The 25,821-nt window shown below is 41.0% G+C and overlaps 1 protein-coding gene across 2 annotated transcripts in view; it reads left to right on the top strand.

Moving 5' to 3' along the window:
* LOC100010349 (transmembrane 9 superfamily member 2-like) overlaps positions 1 to 25,821 on the top strand; it is an 88,133-nt gene that overhangs the window by 37,909 nt on the left and 24,403 nt on the right. For both annotated transcript variants that reach the window (XM_056809379.1, XM_001363320.5), the window contains exons 6-12: positions 9,700 to 9,827; positions 11,489 to 11,600; positions 13,171 to 13,250; positions 15,935 to 16,043; positions 17,251 to 17,383; positions 18,823 to 18,942; positions 19,155 to 19,212. In XM_056809379.1, coding sequence (XP_056665357.1) covers positions 9,700 to 9,827; positions 11,489 to 11,600; positions 13,171 to 13,250; positions 15,935 to 16,043; positions 17,251 to 17,383; positions 18,823 to 18,942; positions 19,155 to 19,212 — 740 coding nt within the window. The remainder of the gene's footprint in view (positions 1 to 9,699; positions 9,828 to 11,488; positions 11,601 to 13,170; positions 13,251 to 15,934; positions 16,044 to 17,250; positions 17,384 to 18,822; positions 18,943 to 19,154; positions 19,213 to 25,821) is intronic.

The following is a 25,821-nucleotide window of genomic DNA, read 5'->3' as shown; positions in this document are numbered from 1 at the left end:
TTGTCAAGAAAACCCCAAATGAGGACAGAAAGAGTAGAATAAGATAGAAAGAACTGAACTATAACCAACTATGAGTGCTTAATGTCCAAATAAATTAATTGACCACAAGGAGCACAGAGCATGGAACTTTTGCATTTGTTAGGTGCTTTCTTTTTTTCTTCTTTTTTGACCTTATAGAATCCATATATTTATTTATTTTTAAATTTTAATTTATTTATTTATTTTTTAAAAATATATTTTATTTGATCATTTCCAAACATTATTCGTTAAAGACATAGATCATTTTCTTTTCCTCCCCCCCCACCCCCCATAGCCGACGCGTAAGTCCACTGGGCATTAGATGTTTTCTTGATTTGAACCCATTGCTTTGTTGATAGTATTTGCATTAGAGTGTTCATTTAGATTCTATCCTCTGTCATGTCCCCTCAACCTCTGTATTCAGGCAGTTGCTTTTTCTCGGTGTTTCCACTCCCATAGTTTATCCTTTACTTATGAATGGTGTTTTTTTCTCCTGGATCCCTGAAAGTTGTTCAGGGACATTACACCGCCACTAATAGAGAAGTCCATTACGTTCGATTGTACCACAATGTATTAGTCTCTGTGTACAATGTTCTCCTGGTTCTGCTCCTCTCGCTCTGCATCATTTCCTGGAGGTTGTTCCAGTCTCCATGGAACTTCTCCACTTTTAAATTTTAATTTATTGATTAAGAAAATTTTTCCATGATTACATGATTCATATTCTTTCCCTCTCATCCTTCCACCCCCTCCCATAGCCAACCCGAAATTCCAGTGGGTTTTACCTGTGTCATTGATCAAGACCTATTTCCATATTATTAATGTTTGCATTAGGGTGGTCGCTTAGAGTCTACATCCCCAATCCTATCCCCATCGACCCATGTGATCAAGCATTGTTTTTTCTTCTGTGTTTCTGCTCCCACAGTTCTTTCTCTGGATGTGGATAGTGTTCTTTCTCATAAGTCCCTCAGAATTGTCCTGGATCATTGCATTGCTACTAGTAGAAAAGACCATGACATTTGATGGTGCCACAGTGTATCGGTCTCTGTGTACAAAGTTCTCCTGGTTCTACTTTCACTCTGCATCCATTCTTGGAGGTCTTTCCAGTTCACATGGAATTTGTCCAGTTCATTATTCTTTATAGCACAATAACATTCCATCACCAGCATATACCACAATTTGTTCAGCCATTCCCCAATTGAAGGGCATCCCCTCATTTTCTAATTTTTTGCCACCACAAAGAACGCAGTTATGAATATTCTTGGACAAATCTTTTTCCTTTTTATCTCTTTGGAGTACTAATCCTACTAGCAGTTCTATGGTTGGATCAGAGGACAGGCAGTCTTTTAAAGCCCTTTGGGCATAGCCTTCCAGAATGATTGGATCAATTCACAACTCCACCAGCAATACATTAGTGTCCCAATTTTGCCACATCCCCTCCAATATGTATTACTTTCTTTGCTGTTATGTTAGCCAATCTGCTAGGTGTGAGGTGGTACCTCAGAGTTGTTTTGATTTGCATCTCTCTAATTATAAGAGATTTAGAACACTTTTTCATGTGCTTATTGATAGTTATGTTTCCTTTATCAGAAAATTGCCTATTCATGTCCCTTGCCCACTTATCAATTGGGGAATGGCTTGCTTTTTTGTATAATTGATTTAGCTCTTAATAAATTTGAGTAATTAGGCCTTTGTTGGAGGTTTTTGTTATAAAGATCCCCCCTCTCAATTTGTTGCTTCCCTTCTAATTTTGGTTGCAAAACCTTTTAAATTTAATGTAATCAAAATGATTTATTTTACATTTTGTACTTTTTAAAAACTCTTGCGTGGTCTTAAAATCTTTCTTTTCCCAAAGATCTGACAAGTCTACTATTCTATGTTCACCTAATTTCTAGTTTCCTTCTTTATATTCAAGTCATTCACCCATTCTGAGTTTATCTTGGTGTAGGGTGTGAGATGTTGATCTAAACCTAATTTCTCCCATACTCTTTTCTAATTTTCCCAGCAGTTTTTTGTCAAATAGTAAATTTTTGTCCAAAAGCTGTGGTCTTTGGGTTTATCATACACTGTCTCGCTGAGGTCATTTACCCCAATGTTAGGTGCTTTCTAAGAGCTTTGAAAACCCCAGAACCTACATTCACAAAAGAAAAGCCTCTAATCTCTGGGCTGTAGCCCTTTTGACTGTCCAATGTTCCTGGCTGGGTCCATTCAGCAAGCTTACATTAAATGCCTCCTGTTTCTTTTGAACTCCATTCCCCCATTTCCCCCAAACTGATTGGGCTCATTTCTGGGGAGGCATCACCATATTCCTAGTCTCTCAGGTTCCTAACCTCAGCATTATTCTTGTTTCACTCTTCCTCAGATCCATTCATTTTTCTAAATCCTGCCTTTCCTACTTCCATTATCATCAACATCATTGAATAATAGCAACAAACATTTATCTAGTCTACTGTGTGCCAGGCACTTTACAATTATTATCTCATTGTTCTTCGCAGTAGCCCTGGGAAAGTAGGTGCTCTTATTATCTCCATTTTACAGATGAGGAAACTGAGGCAAATAGAAGCTAAGTGACTTGCCCAGAGTCATACAGCTAGGATGTGTCTGAGGCCAGATCTGAATCCAGGTCCTCTCAGCTCTAGGCCTGGTGCGCTATCCACTGAACCACTTGGATGTGTATTTTTTTTTACTATATTATTGCTGCTATTTGTATAGTTATAGCTATTATATAACACCATGATAATATCTTCATTCTGGCTCCCTTTCTGCCTTCCTATATTCCTTTGTATTCTTTATGTGGCCCAACATCCCAGTATATTAATGTTCCCCAATTTGTTGAATCATCGCACAGTCTTTGGGCTTATGGATAGTTTCTAGGGGCTTTGGGGTTGGTTTTGCTTATTGTGATTAGATCAGGGAATCTTTTTGCAGGGAGTTTGGGGATTTTCTTCTTGTCCATTTTCTAGTTCATTCCCCACCTCTGTTGTCAGTGGAGGACTATCTCCTCCCAGAGCAGCCTTAGTCCTCTTCCTCCCCCATCTCATTCTCTACTTCCCAAGTTATCTCTTATTTATACCTTTGTTCCCAAGGCACCCACTGTCCTCGGTGATGTTGTTTGCCTAAAGTTGTGTTTTTATGGAGCCAATTAAGGACAACTTTAGGTGGCTCATGCTTGTGCTGGAAATATATTTACACAGATATGAATACTGGCAGCAGCAGAAGCTCTCATTGTAGTTGCTTATTGGGCAGTGACTTTTTAATCATTCTCCACAGTCCTGGAAGATTTATAAAGAATTATCGTTCTTAATGTAAAATTCCCCAGGGTTTCTAGATAATACTTTTGTGACTTTTGCTCCACACGCACATTTTATCTTCCCTTCCCATAAGCTCATTTCCAGAGTATACTGAAATTGATGAATCACACATTCAGCATAGATAAAAATGCATTTCGATGCAGCAATTTTTCCTGAACAATTGAATGTCCTTGATTTCTCTGATCTTTAGTAGACACAGACATTTAGCAGCTGTTATCTTATATCCCTACTGTATTCATTTAGGTCACATAATATTCAGTATGACTTGGGCAAGGCTCCTGCTCATCTTCAGTAAGGGATCTAGTTCAGAAACTATGGCCTTAAGACTCTCAAAATCTTACCCTAGCCTCACATCGACTTACATGATGGTGGTTTCTGTTCTCTCCTTTCAGTCATGTCTGACTTTTTTACCTCATTTTGGGGACAGTTTCTTAGTAAAGATACTGGAGTGGTTGGCCATTTTCTTCTCCAGCTTATTTTACAGTTGAGGAAACTGAGGCCAATAGAGTTAAATGACATGCCCAGTGTCACACAGCTAGGAAGTGTCTAAGGTCAGATTTGAATTCAGGGAGATGAGTCTTCCTGACTCCAGTTTGGCACACCATTCACTGAATCACCTAGATGCCCTGTTATCAGATTGGTGGTACCTTTGTGAAACTTTAATATATCAGTCCTGTATGTCCTGACATGCTGAAATTCATCCATGAAGTTGTTGGCAAGATCACAGAATCATAGATTTAGAGCTGAAAGGACCTTTGAGGCCAGCAAATCTAACCCCTTTGTTTTATAACTCAGGAAACTTAAGGCCTGATTTGGGGAAGTAACTTGTCCAAGACAACACAGTTTGTAAGTATTTGAGGCAGAATTCAAACCCATCTTCCTAAGCCTTAAGTCCAGCTCCTTTTCCATTGTACCACCTGGCTGCCTCGGTCTATGTTTAAATAAGTACAGAAATCCTGATGTGAGGATCAATATTCCGTATTTAAGCACTGCTAAATTGGTAGTGCCCCAAACACAAAGGCCAAAAATGGGCAGCCTTAAATATGTGTGTTAATAATGGGTCAAAGAGATCTAAAAGAAAATAAAAGTTCCTGTTGTTGACCTGTTGTAAATCTCAATCCCAGTGGGGCACCAGAAATTAAGCAGGTAAGCCAGTAAAGGAGAACAGACCATGGTATGGGGCTAATGCCTTTTTTTAACAGCAAGGAAAATTAAGACATTGTAGACTTCTTGAGAGTCACTGAGTGACTTTTATCTTTGAAATTCATCTTGGGAGTTACAGAATTCCCTCCTCAAGAGGGTCCCTAAGCTTTGTGGTGGTCATTTTTTTGTCCATTTGCTGGAGATTCAAAAGAGAAGGAAGTTTTGGAGTGCTTTGGAGAACTTCTGTTTTGCAGAGTTAAAGGGAAGGGAGCTCAAAAGAGCTAGTCTAACTCATATCTACAGTCTTCTCTTTCCCTTGGTTGGGAAGTGAAAATATTACTGGGAAAATCTGTAGTCAGAATTCTGAATGCTTAAACCTATGTAATTCAATAGGAAATATAATTAATTAGGTATTAGGAGTTCAAGATTACAGCTAGGTCCTGATTATGAAAACATTGGATTTACCCAGAAGTGGTCACATTATTCAAATTCCCACTTGCAAATTTCCATTGGGTTGGAACCAGTGACTGTATTTTACATAATTATAATTTTGAATAGTACACATTTGGGTATATACAAACATTTCTGGGGATCCATTACTCGCACTAATTGGCACCTAGTTATATAGTATGCTCCGTTAGCAAGTTTTCACTTTTAAAATTCTCTCTAGTCTTTGTCTCTGTTTTTTTTTAATTATTCAGAAACCAGTTTTTTTCCTTGTAGAGGTTAATGATGGAAATGGTGAGAGACTTTCAGAACTGACATTAGGGCTAAATTTAGAGTGTAGTTCGTTAAAGACATTCACCTAGCAGCCATCTCTGTATAGGTTTAGAACCATAAATATCCCAGCTGGAAAGGGACCTTCAAGATCATCTAGACTGATAGATTTCCTCATTTTATAGAGAAAGAAAATGAGACTCCAAGAGAGGAGGTGATTAGCTGAAAGTCACCTAGGTCGACTGATTCCCAGGCCAGGGCCGACTTATAGCTGCTTCTTCTCCAGATGGTTTCCATTGGTGGGAATTTTCAGTTTTTGCATACATGGGGACTTCTTGCATCTTCTCTCTGAAAAGTTCATATTCTGATGTGTAGAGCATCTCCTGTTTGTAGCTCCAAGTTTTCACCTGGGGGGGGGGGTATGATGGATATCTTTGCTTGAGAGCATTCACCTTTCTTTGACTTTAATATACCAACTGGTGTGCCAGCCTCCAAGGGGGTTAACTCTTCTGCATGAAATTGTATTCTGGTGAAGATCACCATGTTTCTTCTCTAATCTGCTTAAGATTGACCTCTTTCTGCTTGTGGCATTCTCCTAGCATCTATTTTGTGGACATGTTTTGTTCAGTGGAAGCGGTTAGCTGGTGGCATTCTTGAATCATGTTAGTAGTGATTTTTGCCTTACCAGTAAAAAAAACTGTTACCTTCTTTCCAATTCTAAGACAGAAGAGCAGTAAGGGCTAGGCAGTGGGGGGTTCACATTGTCCAGGGTCGCATAGTTAGGCTATGTCTGAGGCCAGATTTGAATCCATGTCTTCCCAACTCCAGATTTGCCACTGTATCCAGTGAGCCCTCTAGCTGCCCCCTTGCTTTACCATTTAATGTTAATATGACTTGTGACACTGACGTATTTCAGGTTACTTGGCTGTGATATCTCTGGCAGGTTTCAATATTAATAGTCATCAAGCTAGACCCTACTGCTACTGTACAGAAAGATAGTTCACTCCAATGCCTCATTGCCACCAAACCCCAGTTATTTTCCCACCCTTTTGGGCCTTGCCATCTGTTTTTTAATAGCAGCCTCTCCTGGCCTCATTCTTTCCAGCTTTCCTTTCTCTCTTGCATTGTTGCTGGATGCCACATATTTTTGTCATTCATTTCAAAATCACATTCACATTTGATTTGAGAATTTCCAAGGCTCATATGTTAACCCCTGAGAGAGTTGAAGCTATCATTGGACTTTCTCAAAGTCAGGATGGGTAATCATGGCCATACTCTGCTAGTCTCCTGAAAGACTTACTGGTCATTTTCATTGTATTTGAATGGTTTTCTATCAGCTGCACAGCTAGTATGTGTTCTAAGGTGGAAGAGTTTGCTCTTTACTTTTAGTTGTGTGGAACAAATGAATATCTTGTGGTGTTAAATATTTTTCCTGTTTTGTTTGACCTTATTAGTTCCCAGGACCATAGCATTGCATTAGTTCAGCAACACACACTCATCCATGATCTTTGATGTTCTTTTCATGTCATGAGTCATGGTAATAATGTGGATAGTTGACTAATTGGTATCTCTAGTGATGGCTCATGACCATGGCTCATTGGCTATACTTTGTTGGATCAAGGGCCCATTGTCTAATGAATGCCTCAGCTCTCTGGATTTGAGCTTTGAGACTTTGGTAGCAAGTTTATTCAGGGTTGATTAGTTAGTCTATGGACAACTAGCTCATGCTACTAAACTCATGAGATGAACGTCCATGAAAAAGCCAATTATTAATTGACCCTGAGGAACAAATATTAAGCCATCTGGAATGTTCTTGTCAGCCAGCCAGTCCTTTTTTTCTTTCCTAATGCCTTCTCAACAGCTTATTTGGTCAGAAGCAGTATGGTTTAGTAGAAAGAATACTTTAAAAGAGTCCTAGTGCATTGCTAATTTTATTTGGATTACATTTGAGGCTGGTTCTTTTCTAACAATATCTAGAGAGATCCCTTAAAGTCATTGGTAATAGTTGAAGTCATGTTGTGGGTTGGGTTACCCAAGGGAAAGAAAGTTTCCCATAGATAGCCTATCCACAGCTATTATGATTAACAGTGCATATTATTAACATTAACACAGAAAATGGCCTGCCTTCTTTTCTGATCTTTTCTGACCTTAGTCATCTTTTCCCCCCTTTATTTGGAAGTCCAAAGTTAAACCCTTTTGTTTCTGACTTAAAATTAGTACTAATTCTAAGACAGAAGAGTGGCAAGGGCTAGGCAGTTGGGGTTAAGTGACTTGTACTGAGTCACACTGCTAAGAAGCATCTGAGACTGATTTTGAACCCAGGTCCTTCTGGGCCACCTGTCTGTCTCTATTGTAGAAGATTTTTAACAATACAATTGAATGTTTCTTGAGAACTTGAAGCATGATACTGACAGCCATTTCCTTATTGTACTACCCTTGAGCATGCAGACATAGTGGGAGCAAGATTTTCTTCCTATCTTTATTTTCCTTAGTCCCATTTCTCCTTCCTCATGTAACCCAAACAAGATGGAATCTAAGGGTGGTGGATCCACTGACATCTGTGGATAAAAATTGTTACAGATGACTAGACACATCTTACCTATTCGTTGTTCTTCAACATTCATCGTTCGGTGCCTTTAAGACCATCTAGATTGGTTGTCTGTGGTCTTATCATTGAGGGTGGTTCCTTTTAATGGTACAAGTCATAGTTTATCCATACTTTTCCATCCTGTGCTTCTCTTGGCCATTTTTTCCTATGAATCCTCAACAGGGATTCACTATGTGTGCTGAGGGACCTTCCTCTCAATTTCTTGACATTGTAGAGATTTGTAGAGCATATGGGCCCTATCATACATCCTTGCCTCTTGCTACATGACTAGCTGACCTTCTTTTCTGTTCATCCATTCTGTTCATATCCAATAATAGGTAGGGAATAATCTGTTAATTTAATTTATCTTTGAAAATCCTATTGCCTCTTTGTATGTTCAGACAAAAGTAAAATGCTGTTCGTCACTGGTTTTCTTTAACGTTTGGGGGTAAATGTCTTGGAAGTATTTGTGCTGGAGTAGGTAAACTGAGAATAGAGGATATTTCTCCTTGCATATAAACAGTCCATATTGGGAACTTGAGCAGCATGGCTGAAGTGGTCCATAGAAGGAGGATTGACCTTTAACTGGATTTTGAACTCTGTATTCATTAGCAGTTCTATGTCTATATCCTAATCCAGTCTTGGACCACATTGAGGGGATGTATCAACCTCACTGGAGATGGTCAAGCAAAGGCCACACAGTGATTCATAAAATGTTTAGATTTAGCCTCCTGTCCTAGGCCCTCCCATTAGGATTGAAATCTTGGGATGATCATACCAAAAGAGGAATTCTACCTTTCCTCTGTCCTCCAGCTCATGGCCACTAAATAAGTTTTGTTTAGAACTAGAATAACCAAACCTAGGGATCTGCTCAGCTTTAAGTATTGTGAAGTAAAGTGACCCCCAGCCCCAGACTAGGGAGCCATTGATAAGTCTTCATGTGTTGATCAGGTTCATTCACTTTTCCGTCAGATATGGGATCTAGAGATAAAGTTTGTAGATTTCACAACCATGTTTGAAATAGGCTTTCCATTTTGTTCAATATTTGATGTACAGGGCCATCAGGTTATGGTAGAATCGGTTGACATCTCTTTGATGGGAGAATTGTGCATTAGTCTAACAATCCTGGGCATTAATTTAGAGTGAAGCAAGAAAAAGAACTCCTCCATACCAATCCCCCTATTGGGCCCCAAGGAAGTCAAATAATGATCCAGTATATACTCGAAGGCTCCTCTTTGGGAGATGAAAGAATTGGAAATAGTGGGTGCCCATCAGTTTGGGAATGGCTGAAAAAATAGCATATGAATGTTATGGTATATTATTTTACAGCAAGAAGTGACAGACATGAAGAATTTGGAAAAACATGGCAAGATTTGTATTAACTGACGCATAACGGAAAGAACAGCATTCATAATGACTTCAGTGATGTAAACGAAAAGTTCTCTAAAAGGAAGTCAAACTCTGAGTAATTGAAAAACCAGTGAAGGTCCCTGAGAACAGATAATGAAACCTACATTCCCCCCTGAAGGCAGAGAGGCGGGGGACTGCCAGGACAGAATGTGGTATATATTGTCAGATGCAGTCACTGTGTCCGATGTTTTAGCTTAATTGTTTTTCTTTGTCACAAGGGAGGATGCATTCTGGACAGGCAGTGGGCGTTTGGAATTGACTATGTTGTAAAGACAGAAGGCATCAATAAAATGCATTTTTCCCCAGACTTAGCTAGCAGTTTAATTTATAGGGCAGTTGCGCATGATTGCTTATAGATTTAAAGCTGGAAGGGACCTTCAAAGTCATAAAACTCAGTTCTCTTAGTAGCTTTGTATAATGTAGCTAATCTTATTTCTTATTATAATTAGACTTCTCCGTTGTAGGGAAAAGTAAAAAATGCCTTTAAACATTCAATTTTGTTCTTTTTTTTTGCAGTCTGAATTTAACAAAAAAAATACTTTTTACCTCTTCAATCATGTTGACATCACGATTACATATCACAGTGGAAAAGATGAAAATTGGCCTGGAGCTCGGCTGGTTACTGCTAGACTTGAGCCGAAAAGGTAATTTTAAGCGTGTGGTTTTTTAATTAGATTAGTTTAAAAATATATATATATATAAAACAAACACCAAGGGAGTTTTTAATATAGCCTTTTAAATTAATGCAGAAAAATAAAGTCAGGTGAAAAAATGATTAATGACCCCACTTGCACTTAAATATTTAATTTCCACCTTCTCTGGGAAGCTGTCCTTGAACCACACCCTAGTCAGTAATGGCCTTTTCCCCCTTAGCCCTTACCTAGCAATTTCCTCTTGTCTCTCTTATTGATTAATCACCTGTTATTTTGTTACAGTTATTTGTGCATCATATTCCCCCGGAATATCCTTGAGTTTCATAAGGGCAGGGAGTGGACATTATCTATACTTTGGAAGCCTGGCATCTCCCTTCCCCTCCATGGGGCCTAACATGAGTTAAAATCAGTTGAATCAAAGTAGGTCCCTTCTGACTTGCAAAGTTAACGTTGTATGATGGTTACTGTGTGTGTGTGTGTGTACATATATACACATGTGTAAATATTTATCTATATGTACATGCCTGTGTATTCCTACACACATATAATAAACATGTCTGTCTGTCTGGAGCATCATGATTGTATAAAATGAGGCTAGATCTGGTTAGAAAAGGGCAGGGATACTTTCTGAATGAAGATTGCCTGAGGTGGGTTGACAGGCCCCAAGGACAATGGCTTGGGAGTTTGGACCTCAGAGGTAGTTCTCATCCCCACTGAGCTGTGTGGCCTTGTGTAGGTCACCTCACTGTGTTAGGTTGCACTTACCTCCTTTGGCACATGAAAGAACTGGGCTAGGGGAGCTCTAGAGCCATCCAGTGCTAGAAAAGCTGGGTGGGAGTAGAGCAGAGCATATGACTTAGGCAAAAGGACCCAACCAGTTGTGGCAGAGCTGACTGAGCCTTCCAGGCTGAACATTCTGTGGTTCTGTGCCACACTCCTCATGGCATCCCAGAGGGTCTCTCCATGATGTCTTTTGGTGCCTAGCATGATGCCTGATCCTCACAGTGGGATTCCTGCTTTTTCTCTTTCCTTCCCCTGCCCCATGCAGAGCTTACAAGGTAAGACCTTTAAGACTCCAAAGGGAAGATCACAGATGAGGAGCAAAGTCTTTGGCTGGAAGAATGCTTTCCGGAGCTGCCTGGTGAAAAGGACAGAGATTTGTTCTCTGAGACAGGAATTCTCTCTTGACCTTTAGAATATGGTGGTGACTATCTTGTGATCAATGGACATGTTTAGAACCTTCACTCTTTATGATATTCAGATATTTAAATGTGGAACAAAGTGGAGGACGACATCTTCAGTCTCTCATTAGGAGTTTCTTTAGAAGCATCTGGGTGGTACAGTTGGAGCACTGGACTTAGAGATAGGAAGACCTGAGTTCTGATTCTGCCTCAAACACTTACTAGCTGTGTGATTCTGGGCAAGTCACTTCATCATTTCTGCCTTGGTTTCCTCATCTGTAAAAAAAGGAGAAAATAATACCATCAGTTTCCTAGGGTTGTTGAGAAGCTAAGTATGACAGTTTGTAAAGTTCTTTGTAAAGCTCAAAGTTCCATATAAAAGCTATTATTATTATTATCTTAGTAACTATCTAGCAGAAATTTTAGAGAATATGGTCTCTTAAAAATCCCTGTTTTCTCCTCCTTTATTAGCTATAAACATACAGACGAAGGTCATCTGACTTGTGAAGGATCCCCTATGGAAATACCTGGGGAATTTACTAATAAGTTGAAACTGATCTATACTTACTCAGTGAAATTCGAAGTAAGTGTCTTTTGCTGATGATGATATCTGGATTAACTTGTGTTTTTTTCTCTTTGTCAAAGATGTTCCTGCTATCTAGCTTTCTTTAACTGTTATCACATTCCACGATTATAGCTCATCTGAGGGATACAATTATAATAGGGAAAAAGGGGCAGCTAAAAAGTGGGAAGCCCACCCAGTTGAGTAGCATTCAAGCACCCGAGGGTGAAGGACTGGTGCCTATGGGGGTGTCACGAGGGCAGACATTATTTTGGGGTAGCAATTTTATGTGTGATTTTTGGCACAGAAGTTTGGGTCTATCAGGATTGTTCTTATAACTTCTGGCACTTTTTCTTGATTCCTCTAAAACCCAGTGTAGGCTAATCCCCCACCCCAGGGCCAGGTGTGTGCATTTATGCATGTGTGTGTGTGTGCACACACATACGTGTGAGCAGGTACTGACAGCCAGGTATTCAAGAGAAAAGCTGCCTTACTGCCTTATCAGACTAAGCAGATCCTTTTTGCACAGTAGTGATTGGCAATGCTGTCTGAAGGCCACACCAATTTCACATGTTGATAACTGAGAGGCATAAGGGCCCGTTCAACAAAGCGGCCAAGTTCATATACAGAAAATTGTACTTTACATTGATTTTCCAGTATGAGAATCTAGATTCTCCTCCACATTCAGGCTTTTCCCTCCAGCCCTGACTCAACCCATTGCAGTACCAAGACATGTAGATGAAAGGGCTAGACTCCCACCTCTGTGGAATGAGATGGAATGTCACAGAAGCCAAGTGAATGCAGAGTTTTGGCAGGTTGCATCTGAAAATTGAAACCAACAGAAAGTTAGTCTGTGGTTGGTTATTGTAAAGATAATTTTAGCGTTGTGACTTAAAATCTAAATTTAATTTGGTCACCAGGGAAAATCCCAAATAATAAAATAACCAAGTCAGCTGGAAATTTTATGGTGATTTAATTGATATAGTGGAGGAGATTAAGAAGGAAGAAGGAAAGGGCTAGTACTGGGTGGGAAGATTAGGAGAGTTTTGAGTGTGAAGGAGAAAGGAATTATCCTGACCTCCAAAAGGGCTCAGCCAAGATGTCCAAACTTGAATCAGCTCAAGGGCAAGCTCACTGCCAAACCCAGACAAATAACTGCCACCACTCCCAAGATGTCAGAAAGCCTAGCACACTGCCAGCCAGAGTCACCTCTTCAGGAAAAAAGAGTAAAGAGAGCCAGTGATGTGCCTTATATAGATGGTTTTATGTCACTTTCCTAAGTCTCATCTGTACCAATGATAGCTTAGCTTGACTTAGGACCGCCCAGGAGTCTGTCCGCTTTTTCTGCACATGTCTGTTGAAGGCCATTTTTCTCAGATACTTAATCCTTGAGTTTGATGCAGACCTTCCTAATCTTGTTAAACTAAGGAGGGTGGAGAAATGTAGAGTTCCCAAGACCTGATTCTGTTAGTCCAAGTATCTCTATTGTATTTGATCAGGAAATAGCTAAATCAGATCTTCTAAAGTACAGTCTGATTAGGGTGGAATAGTTTGAAAATTCACATTATGTGGCTTCTGCTTTTTGTTTTAGGAGAACAATAACATTAAGTGGGCATCTCGGTGGGATTACATTTTGGAGTCCATGCCTCATACCAACATCCAGTGGTTTAGGTAAGTTTTCTGTGGAAATTCTAAATGTACATTTTCCATTAAGGCAAGAGTTTTCTTAACCTTGTTTGTACCATCTTGGCCATCTAATTAGGCCTATGGACCCTTTCTCAGAATAATGTTTTTAAGTACATAAAATACAGTATTACAAAGGAAATCAATTATATTTGAAATATAGTTATATGAAAATATTTTTAGAAAAAAAGCTTATAGGCCTTGGGTTAAGAACATTCCTTTGGAGAGCAGAAATTGGGAGGGAAAACAGCCTAAACAGCATAAACTGGTAGGGATTTCAACTAATCATGGGAGACTGGAAAGTTCGACAGCAAGAGAAGGGAGAAGATTGAATCAGGGAGGGCAGAGAAGCTGTCTTCTGTTTTCCATCTGGGACGTGATCCACAAGGGTAAGAAAGCAGTTTAGAGAGATAAATGTGAATGGATGACCATAAGAATGTTGCCACTTGGCCTGTGGTATATACTGCGTGCAGAGTGGTCCGGCCTAATGAGGATTAGGCCTGAATAACCTGGATAGATAAGAGCTGGGATTTGAATTTAAGGAGTAAATAATAAAGATAGACTGAGGAATTTAGGGTCACAAGGCTCTAGGGTGTGTGTATTTTTATGTACATGTATAGTATCTATCCATATGGTCTCCGGCAGGTGAATAGGTTCTGCTGAACTGAAGGCCTGGCACTATCATATACTGTTCCCAAATGCTAGTGGTTGGACTGGAATTTTGGAGCTGCTTCAGTTTGACCAGAGTTGTCTGAGACCCCCATGATGAGGCCTCAGAGGGAAAGTCATACCAACTTCCCACAAAGATCATATTGGCACAGAGCAGGGAAGCCTAGACCTAGGGATCTAAAATCCTTGGTGCTATGCTGCTCTCAGCAAGTTGTCTCCAGGAGTCCTAGTTGTCTTCTCCCTTTTCTTGTCAGTAGAAGTAGGCGAGGAACGGCTTATACCCAGGTAGAACTATATTCCCTATACCACTTTAATCCAGGCATTGATCGTCCACTGCCTGGACTTGAGGCAGAATGTCACTGTCCTCTCCTGGCATAAAGAGCCACCTATTTTTTCCCACCTCTCTGGCTTAGCTATGTTGCCTCTTGGGTAGCACTGTTATTTATCCAAGGCTCTAGGAGAAGGGAGCTTTTGGAGAAGAGAAACCATAATCAACCCCCCCACCACCACTTCCCCCCTTCCGAGTGGTGACCAAATACCTTGGCTGCCTTCTGTTCAGTGGTGCCCTAGAGCTGTTTTGCTATACCCTCTGCAGAGCTGTTCTGAGTTCTGTTTTATTTGGATGGTAAACCACCTGTCCTTAGTGGTTGTCCAAGGGAAGTGCTTCCAGCTGGTCTGTGGGCTGCTGGTATTGATGCCATAACAGTGACTGTGCTTGGCTTGGAGCTCAGGCTGATTGATGGATGTCTTAATTTGCCGATCGCTCTTGTTCTCAGGCTCCTTATGTTTGGGTGTCTCAGAAAAGCAGTGCCAAACTTGCCACTAATTTTGCTAAAGTTTTTTACAAACTACCAAGTAGAAGTTGATAGGGAAAATAGGTGGCATGATCTGTGGACTGAGCAAATCTGAGAACCCCTGTTCCCGGTTGAAGTCTTGAACCCTCATTCCCAGATCTCCCAGCAAGTGTGGTTGGTATTGGGTGAATCCAGTTAACCTCTCCTGATCAGAAGGTTCCTTTGAGAAGAAGCATTTGTACCTTTTTTTAAATTTTTTTAAATTTTATTTAGTCAGTTTAGAATATTTTTCCTTGGTTACAAGAGTCATGTTCTTTCCCTCCCCTCCCCCCAACCACTCCCATAGCTGAGGAGCAATTCCACTGGGTTTTACATTGTCCTTGATCAAAAGCTATTTCCATAGTTATGTTTGTACTAGGGTGATCATTTAAAGTCTGCATCCCCAATCATAACCCCATCAACCCATGTGATCAAGCAGTTGTTTTTCTTCTGCGTTTCTGTTCCCACAGTTCTTCCTCTGAATGTAAATAGCATTCTTTCTCATAAATCCCTCAGAATTGTCCTGTGTCATTGCATTACTGCTAGTAGAGAAGTCCATTACATTCGATTGTACCACAGTGTATCAGGCTCTGTGTTATTTGTACCTTTTTTTAAAAAGAGTTTTCTCCTCATTCAAATAACTGATTAAATAAAGTTACTTAAAAAATAGGAGATTCCCCCCCTTCTTTGAGGCAGCCAGTTTCCTATCTCAAGTGTCTCAAGAACTTCTTATAGCCTTTGATAAAACTTGGAGTTTTCTATATATCAACAGATGTCAAACTTAGGCTTTACTCTAACAAATTCTGGAGTTTGGCCTCAGAATCAGGAAGAGGAGGCCAAACATGGGTTTGAGTTTTGCCCCCATAATCGCTAAACTTCTGAAAGTTTCAGGGAACTCTATAGGGAAGACTATGAAATGCCAAACAATTGTTTATCTGCCTTAGCAAAAGGGAAATTTCTTCAACAGTGGCTTCCTATCTACATCTATAAGTTGATAGGTCTATGCCAGGAATGTGCACCTAAACCTAGGAAAGCTGGGCTGACCTATAATACAAGGCTGCCCAGCTAACTCGTTGTCCTTTCTTTAGCTGTACACAAATATGCATTGTTCTTGTTTTTAACACAGCAAATAAGAAATTAAAATGAGAGTGACTTTTTTTTAACTTCTAGTATAATGAACTCCCTCATCATTGTTCTTTTCTTATCTGGAATGGTGGCCATGATTATCCTAAGAACTCTCCATAAAGATATTGCAAGATACAATCAGATTGATTCAATTGTAAGTAAAACATGCATAGATGTTATTGAACAAGACTCTGCTCTCTCTCAATTTTCCTAGAAACTGGGAAACAATGTGATCTTTGTCTTTAGAATAGAAGGCCTTCAGTACTACCCAGCATGCACTAGTTAGACAGGAAATTTTAGATGACATTCATAAATCTATGTTTACCTTGAAGGTGATGAGTAAATTGAGAAATTGAGAGTCTCAAAACACCTCAGAGTGGAATAGATAAAAATGTCCAGGTCAAAGGAGACACATAGAGACTTGATTATATAGAAGCAACTTCTTGGTGGGTTTGGTTTTCATAGGGTCGTAGGTCATGGGCAGATGAAAGAATATTGCTCTACAGAAATATCTCAGTTAAGAATGCTTGGTTTATTTGAGCAAACTCAGTTTTGCAGAGCCCTGGGTATTCGATTCCATTGAAATAAGCTCCTGTTTTCAATTTTTGACTCTTGTAATTACCTGTGGAGTCTTAGATTTTTCATTTGTGGGCTGTAGCAAGCTGCCCACCTCCGGACTCCTGAGGCAGAGATTTTTGGACATGGACAGTGTGGGAATTTGCTTCACTTAATTATGTACATTTGTTATAAAGGTTTTCTTTTTCTTTTGTTCAATTAGGATGGAGGGTGGGGTTGGAGAGGTAGGAGGCAGAGAAAATAGATTCTTGTTAATTGAAAAAAATCTCTAAATTTAATTTTAAAAAGGATCAGTGGGGGGAACAGATGTGTTGTTACCTTTAATTCCCCTAGTATGTCATTATAGCACACAACGGGTTGCAACTCATCTGAAAAACAAAATTGTTATGCTAGGCTTTGTTTAGTTAATGTGCCCTACCTAGCATTCAAGATTGTTGCCAAGTTCTCTAGTGGAAGAGCATTATGACAGACCACACGTTTGTTGTAGTGGAAGTCTGGAGCCCAGGGTTCTTGTCTCATCTTGGCTATATAACCTTGGGCAAGTCACCTCCCTCCCAACACCCAAGGGCCTTAGTTTCTTTATCTGTAAAATTAGAGAAATGCTCTCAGAGATAATTTTGGACCCTTTCCATCACTAATTTTATGGCTAATGAGGCCCTTGTTTCCAGTTTATCTGTCTTTGGAGGAAGATTTTGTTTCACATAATTTTCAGGATCGAATGCATGCCAAATTTCTGAGGCAGGAACTTGTATAATTATCAAAGACATTTTCTCTCACGTGTATAGGAAGATGCCCAAGAAGAGTTTGGCTGGAAGTTGGTTCATGGAGATGTCTTCAGGCCTCCAAAGAAGGCAATGCTGCTGGCTGTGTTCCTGGGTCAAGGAACACAAATTTTCATTATGACCTTTATTACATTATGTGAGTAGCATTTGGAAGTTGAGTTTCTTAGAAACAGTGTCAAAAACTGGAGTCTTTTTGTCACAGCTCCCAAATCTCCATGGTGGAAAATCAATCCCCTCTTTCCTTCCTCAGAAAATGATTTACTTAAAAGCATTTTTGTTTTCCAAATTTAACAAACATCCTCAGAAAAAGAGAGACCATTTTCAAATACTGAGGAGAACAGAAAAAGAGATCTTTGTGTTAAATCACACATTTCCATTCTATAAAAGTTTGCTTTTTTAAAAAAATAGCATATGATAAATTCAACATGTTAACTTTCCATATTGCCAGGCTTGTTTGTATTTCCTTCTGTCCTTCCTTGTCTTTATTTAAAAAATGCTTCAGTGATCTTTTCTTATGGAAAATGCTATAAATGTGAAATAAATGAGATAAAATGGTATAATTCAACTTTAAAAGTACCCAATGAGATGTTTAAAAAATACAGTGATTAAGTGACTCCTTTTTACCTTCTTAAATTTAATTTTTTCTTATCTATCTTCAGCCTCTCTCAAGGTCCTTATATACCCATTGAAAAGACAAGCAATATAATAAATGAGTCCTTTTTAAAAAATGAAGCCTATATGACTTGGATGCAGTTAAGATACCTGTAATGATGTAAAAACTGCTGAAACATTTCTTGTGATATATTTTTCATTTCATTTGCTTATTATTAAACTAAAAATATTGATGGTTAGGCTTAGCTAAATGTAGCTGTATGTTTTCCATAAATTCTTACTTTAACTCTTTTAATCCTTTTAGATCTCAGCAGAATGAACTCTGTAATGGGCATGGAATTGGTGGAAGATCTTGAAACACCCTAATTCCTCAGCCCAAAGAGAAGCTTGCCATTTTTGTAGAGGACTATATTGGAAATGAATACAAAAAAGGGAAATGCCCCCACTTCTGACTCCCCCCCTTCTTTTGCTCCTCTTTGCCTTCTTTGAGATCCTAGTTATTGTTGCTTAGACTTGTTGATTCCTCTGATCCAAAGAGGATCTCTTGGGTTTTTTGTCATCATTATTACTACATTCATTTTCCCCTCTTTTCCTCATGTCTCCATTTCTGTTTTAACTTTTTGAGAAGAACAAACTCTCACTGGAGTTTATGTTACTTGTTGAGGATGACGCTGAGAAAGTATTTTCAGTCACTTTGAAACTCATTCAGTTTCCAAAGTTGCCTCACTTGCTTTTTAAAAAAAAATCATACTTTTCTTTCCCCCCCAAAATCATGAGAGGTGAGTTAAATTATTATAATTTGTTTGAAGTACTACTCACTCATTGGCCCCCTGAGAATATCCTTTGTAGCTGCTGCTTATAATGTGAAATCCTAATCGAGTTACCCTTAATTTGCTATAAAGCACTGTGTAATTGCAAAGTGATTATTTTCGCTGGCTGAATTTTCTTTTTTCATGCCTTTAGTCTTAGCTTGCCTTGGGTTTCTTTCACCTGCCAATAGAGGTGCATTAATGACCTGTGCAGTCATACTGTGGGTCCTGCTGGGAACGCCTGCTGGCTATGTGTCTGCTAAGATGTATAAGAGTAAGTATAGCCATGGTTCTTATTCGACTTTCTTGATGTGTTCAGTGTCGGGATTAAAGGGCCTTAAAATAGCATTTTTCAAATGATAAGTCAATAGGGGAATTGTGACCTAGCTATAGGAATGAAATGGTACCTTTGTCACTATAAAATATTGGAAAAATCGCTTAATCAGGTTTCTTGAGTAATGATGACTTTTTCAATTTCTTCCTCAGCATTTCGAGGTGAAAAGTGGAAGACGAATGTTTTGCTGACAGCACTGTTATGCCCTGGGTTAGTATTGGAGGTGCCATCTTTTGAAATTTATCCTTTTTGGGGGTATTTTGCCTTGGAGAAATCATTATAGATAATAATGAGGAAGCAGTGAAGTGATTAATTGCCACCGTGTTCTCCAAGTAGCTCTTTCTGTTATTTCCATGTTCTCTTCATTTTTCTGTATATTGAATATCTTGCCTCTAGGAAAAAGAGTTATTGGCCACAGCGAGTGTGTGGTTGTCATTTGGGAAGTTTCAGAAACTCTTGGATGCCTTCTGCATCACATTGGAAAGGCAAAGCAGGGACCACTGCCCCTGTAAGCTATTGTGGAATTGGAGCACGATTTCTGCCCGTCTTTGCTCATTCCTGTAGCTGTCATGGAAAAATGACTTTAGCCAAGCAAGGGCCCTCAGGGGCCATCTAATCCAAGCTGTTGCATTTTATAGAACAGGAAACAGGCCCAGGGAAATGAAGTAACTTGCTCAGGGTCACACTTAGCATTCTAGGTAGAGCTGGAATAGATCTCAGAGGCCATAGAATCTAACCCCTTCATTTTACAGAGGACGAAAACTGAGGCTCAGGGAAATGAGATGACTGGCCTAGGCTGACATGAAGCATTCTAGATCAAGACCTGGAAGGGATCTCTGAGGTCAGCTAGTCCAACTCTCCTATTTTACAGAGAAGGAAACTGAGCCCCTGGAGTTTACAGAGCTGATAAGTGGCAGAAGCCTAAAATCCAGCTCTTCCTACTCCAGTAACAAATTGATGATCTCTTAAATACCAAATTCTGTTATGTGTTTTTAAAAGGCTTTTGCTTTTTAATAGCAGCCCTTCTCAGGTTACACTTCAACTTGTACCAAAACAGATTCTCCCCCCTTCTTTGCGGATGGCATTCTACTGTGAGGAAGGAAGAATTTGGTTTCACTGATAATTAGAGGAGCCAGTTGTGGAGAGGTTTCATGCCAGATTGGTGTGACTCAACTAAATGCAGATGGTCTTGCTAGGCAAAGCCAAGAGTCTGTTTTGCCATAAAGGATTTAGAAGACTCTGGCTCTTGTTTTGTGGCCTCTTGTTCCATTGAGTTGGCTTACGGAGTGTGGGGTAGAATCCAGGGACTTGAGTAGTGGCAATTTCAGCAAGATAGTGTGCCCTTTGGCAAGAACTCTTTTTGTGGGGAGAAGGAACTCTGAGGGAGTCATGCAGGCTACAGGCATCTGTTTCTGTTCCCTAACTCTTTTCAGGTAAACTAGAATGAACATGTAGGGATCCCACCATGAGAAAAACTCTCTTTTTCATTCTATTGAGTGAGAAGATGTTGCCCTTGATGAGCTTCCAAACTGATCATAAATCCCACAATTATCCTGCACTCGATGATGGAAAAAGTTGACACTATTCTCTTTTTTTAACCCTTTCTTAGAATCAATTCTAAGACATAAAGAGTGGTAAGGGATAGGCAATCAAGGGTAAGTGACTTGCCCAGGGTCACACAGCTAGGCAGTGTCTGAGGCCAGAATTGAATCCAGATTCTTTTGACTCCAGACCTGGTACTCTTATCTAGTGTGTGCTACCTGAGTGACCTCCCTCACACTATTTTTTCTTTTCTTTTTAAACCCTTACCTTTTGTCTTAAGGCTAGGTAACTGGGATTAAATGGTTTTCCTAAGGTCACATAGCTAGGAAGTATCTGAGGTCAGATTTGAACCCAAGACTATCAGTCCCCAGGCCTGGTTCTCCATCCACTGAGCCACTGAGCTGCCCAGTGTGTGCCTTTTCTTGGTGACTTAGAGCCTTAGAGAGTTCTTAGGAATACTGAGGAGGTTAGGTGACTTGCCCAGGGTCACACAGTTAGGATGTATCAGAGGCAGGAACCAAAGCCAACTCTCTAGCCACTCTACACCATGGAAAGGGACTAGAAACCAGGTAATATGGGGTCAAGCTAAAGGAAATAGAATGATTTGACCCAGAGGATTTATGAACTTAGGCTGTTGTTGTTCAGTACTTTTCAGTTGTGTCCAACTTCTGGTGTTCCCATTTTGGGTTTTCTTGGTAAAGATACTAGAGTGGTTTACCATTTCCTTTTCCATCCCATTTTACAGATGAGGAAGCTGAGGCAAACAGGGTAAAGTGACTCGCCCAGGGTCACATAGTTGCGAATTATCTGAGGCCAGATTTTAACTCTTGACTCCAGGCCTGGCACTCTATTCACTATGCTATGTTGCTGCCTTGTACTTGGGGTAGAGAAAGAACTTTTGTTGTTGTTGTTTTGAGATATTTCATTTTACCAATTACTTGTAATAACAATTTTCTACACACATTTTCTGAAGTTATAAGGTCCAAAATGTCTCCCTCCTTCTCTTCCCTCCTCCTTCCCAGAAATGGTTAGCACTTTGTTATTGTTCTTTTAAGGAGAATGCTGATCACCTGTTTTACCTCAGAGCAAGGCCAAATGAGAAGAAATGTCCTGGAATTTCTGTGGTATGTCTGGGGAGGCAAAAAAATGCCTGCTGCCAAGCTATGTTCTTGTCGCTGAGGAGGTGTATCATGGGTACAGATAAGTCAATGCATAGGGCTTGGGAGAGAGAGGACACCAACAAGTCAGAGGATCAGGGGAGGCTTAGTGGAGGAGGAGACTTGAACCTTGAAGGAAGCAAAGGAATGTAAGGTAGCCATGAGAAGGAATATGGGAAGCACAGCCAGCTTGTGTAGGAAGAAGTCTGGGAAGATAGATTGCAGGCATCATGTGGACAGCATGCTGAGAAGTTTCTTTTTTATCCCAGAGATGGTGAGGAAGGAACCACTGAGGTTCTTCCAAGACTTTGGAGCAGAGGAAGTGATGTAGTCAGAGGACAATTTCTTTGGCCACTGTGTGGAGGGGAGACTCTGGAAGTAGGCACAGAGGCTAAGGTGCAAGCTGTTAGAGTAGGTCAGAAGAGAGGTGCTAAGACCCTGAGCAAAAGCAGATGCACTGTGAGTCCAGAAAAGGGGATGGTTCTGAGAGATGGTATGGGCGTGGAATCACTGACTGATTCTGGAGAACAAGAAACAGGGAACTGTCAAAGATGACTGACTGACTTTGTGAAGCTGGGAAGCCAGGAGAGAAATACACAACTTGGTTGAAGTGAGGGTTTTAGGAGGAAAGATGACATAGAGCTCGAAATGCCAGTAGAATATCAAGGTAATATCAAGCAGGCAGTCAGGAAGGGGTTAGGCCTGTGGATCTGGAACTCATCTGGATACAGATGATAATTGAAATCATGCTAGAAGGAAGAAAGAATATGGTCAGAAGCCAATCAGCCAGTCAGCAAGTAGTTCTCTGCCCACTCAGTGCCAAGTACTATCCTAAGTGAGTGTTGGAGATACCAACCAATACAATATTTTCTTCTGACCTCAAGTCCCACATCACCAACTACCTATTTCAAGCTGGGTGTCCTGAAAGCATCTCAAACACGGTATGTACAAAAGAGAGCTCATTATCTTTTTTCTCCAAGCCATCCTCTCCCAAACTCTGCCTTTGTGGTCAAGGGCATCACCACCACCTTCCCAGTCACCTGCGTTTGCCGTCTTGGTATCATTCTGGACTCCTCACTCTCACTCTACACGTCCAGTCTGTTGCCGATTTGGTTGTTTCTACCTTCCCAACATTTTTCCTATCTGCCCCCTTTTCTTCTCTGACACTACCCCCACCCTGGTACTGGCTCTCATTACCCTCTCACCTGAACTGTCCTAAAAGCCAGTGCTTGGCACACTGCCCAGCATGTAGTGGGTGCTTAATAAATGCTCATTGACTCACAGACTTGAACTCCTGTTTTCAAGTCTTTCCCCCATTCTAATCTAGCTTCCATTCAGCTGCCAAAGTAATTTTGGAAAAGCATGGGTTTGACTGTCACCACCCTTCCTCCCAAAGAAACTAGTGGCTCCCTATTACAACTAGAAAGCCCTCCCTAACCTGGCCTCTCCTCAAGACTCTCAGGGCATTTCCCCCAACCCCCACCCCATCCTCTGATGACCATGCATCTTCCTTCACCGACAAACCTGAGGCCGTTTGCCTAGAGTGCCCTCTTGTGCCCTAATCCAGATTTCACATCACTCTAACATCCTCCACTCCCCCAAACCACTCTCTCTTTGTCTCCTGTCTCTGATGAAGGGGTAGCCCCTCTGCTTGTCAAGACTAATTCCTCTCTCCACACCCTTGATCCTATCCCTTCTCAGCATTTAGAGCAGATTCCAGCCCACAGTGGGATCCAAATTCTCTAATCTCCCTCTGGCTTTCTGCTTTCCTCCTCAGCTTCCATCCTGTATCTAGCTCTCCTCCCTTCCCACAATTCTCCTGTTCAGCCAGACTACAGCCTGGGGATGATGCTCAGCTCCTTCATTTTACTCACCTTTGACTTGTGTGGGGAACTCAAGGCTTGGATGCCAGAGACTTTGGGTGGCTGTATGGTGTGATGGAGTGAGAAATCCAGGAGCTTTTGGAACTGGGCAGTTGGGAGGATGCTGGGTCCTTGGACAGCAAGACAGAATTGCTCAAGAGAGCAGGATTGGGATTAATGGCCAGAGCTATGGAGAGATCCAAAAGGATGATGCTGAAAAAGGTCATTGTGTTAAGCCAAGAAGAGATGGTGATATAATAGTAGTTTAAGGTTGCTGAGGCTTAGCCCCTCATTCAGTTCTTTGATAACCTTGGAGAGAAGAGTTTCTATAGAGCATGGGGCAGCAAGCATGGCAGATCCACAGAAGATTAGGACATCCTCACTACTCAACTACATCTGTCCTCCCTCTCTTCAGTGATGTGATCCAGTCAATCAGCAAGCATTTACAAAGCTCTCACTATGAGTTGGGCAGCTAGATTGCCCAGTGACTAGAGTGCCTGTCTGGGAGTCAGGAAGATGAGTTCAAATCCAGCCTTAGACACTAGCTTTATTACCCTAGACAAATCACTAAACCCTATTTGCCTCAGTTTCCTCATCTGTAAAGTGAGCTGGAAAAGGCAATAATGGCAAACCATTTTAGGATTTTTGCCCCCCCCTCCAAATCTCATAATTGGGTCATGAAGAGTCAGTTGGATGTGACTGAACAATAATGGCAACAGCGGATGAACCAGGCATGGTGCTAAGCCCTGAGCCTACCAAAAAAGACAGAGACATGATCCATGCTCCCAGAGAGTGCACGTTTTTATGGAAGGCTCAGCCTGCAAACCTGTAAGGGGCCTGTAATAATAGTGCACTGTGCACTGCAGCCATCCCCTATTCTGGCCACTGTCCTACGTGTCAGTGGAAGCCCTTTACAAAAATTTAGGACGCTCTTCTTTCATTTGTGATTCCTCGTAACTCTATGAAGCAGTTGGGGCAGAAATTATCAGTTCCATTTCACAGATGAAGAAACTGAGGTTCAGTGATGTTAGGTGATTGGGGCTAGACCACATGGAACCCAGGATTCCTGAGTCCAATTCCTGTACTATAGCTACTGTCTGATGCAATCTCAAAGGACAAGCTTGAGAGCAAAGCAGTGCTTCTGTTGACTGGCTGATGGCACTTAGACTGAAACCCAGTCACATGAAACTGTTAAGTCAAGGAGGTGAGGGGATGTCTGAAGTCCCATCAGGCCTAACAGGCCGGCCCTGATCATAACCTACTTTACTCTTTTTTATTTCAAGAAGGTGACTTGGGGGATGGATGTAGAGGCAGTGATAGTGCTCAGAAGAATGAGAATTTTTCCCAATTCAGTCTCTGAGGAACACAAGCAAGGGAGGGTCCAGGTATGGCTGTCCTTACCTTAGGACAAAGGAACCTTCGTCTCTTTGTCTCCAGTTTCTTCCAGGCTGGGAGCCTACCCTTGGCACTTGTCAGTTGACAGGTCACCTCCTGTAAGGTTTCTTTCCTCCTCCATAGTGGCTTTTCCTGCCCAGGCATAGATTAGGCCTTCTCTTATAGCTCCTCTAAGCTGAGCCCTCCCCCCCCCACTTGGGAGCCCCTTGGGCTGCCACACAGAGCACATTCCCTTTATCTGATGTTCTGGGACACATCCATCCACTTGCTGCTTTTTACCCATTGCCTGCTGAACAGTACCCCCCCCTTTAAGGATGAGAAATTGGGGGTGAGGTACACTGTACAATTCTGAGAGGGCTTTTGACTTGACCACAACTTAAAAAACATCCCTTACTTTCCATATTGGTTCTAAGAAAGAAGAGCAGCAAGGGCTAGGCTGTGGGAGTTAAGTGATTTGCCTGGGGTCACACAGCTAGGAAGTATCTAATTTGAACCCAGGATTCCTGGTTCTCAATTCATTGAGCCACCTAGCTGCCTCTGACCCCAGCATTTTGATGGTCATTTATTTCCTCTCCTTGAGTCAGTGTTGTGGAGCCCTTGTGAACTAAAACCCTGGACAGACATGGAAAACTGGTCCTTTCAAACAAGTCCAGGCCCTAACACCATAAAGCTATACTGTAACCCATCAGTCTCTGGGTGAGTCATTTAACTCTACCCAAAGTCATATAGCTAGGGTCTGAGGCTGGATTTGAACACTGGAAGAGGAAGTTTCCAGACTTGGGCTAGGTGCTCTATCCACTGAGCCACCTAGCTGCTCCTTACTCCCAGAATCTTAGAGTTGGCAAGGCCCTCACCTCAGTGGC

This window comes from Monodelphis domestica, chromosome X (assembly GCF_027887165.1).
Source record: "Monodelphis domestica isolate mMonDom1 chromosome X, mMonDom1.pri, whole genome shotgun sequence".
Lineage (NCBI taxonomy): Eukaryota > Metazoa > Chordata > Mammalia > Didelphimorphia > Didelphidae > Monodelphis > Monodelphis domestica.
This window is presented reverse-complemented; position numbering and strand designations above follow the sequence as displayed.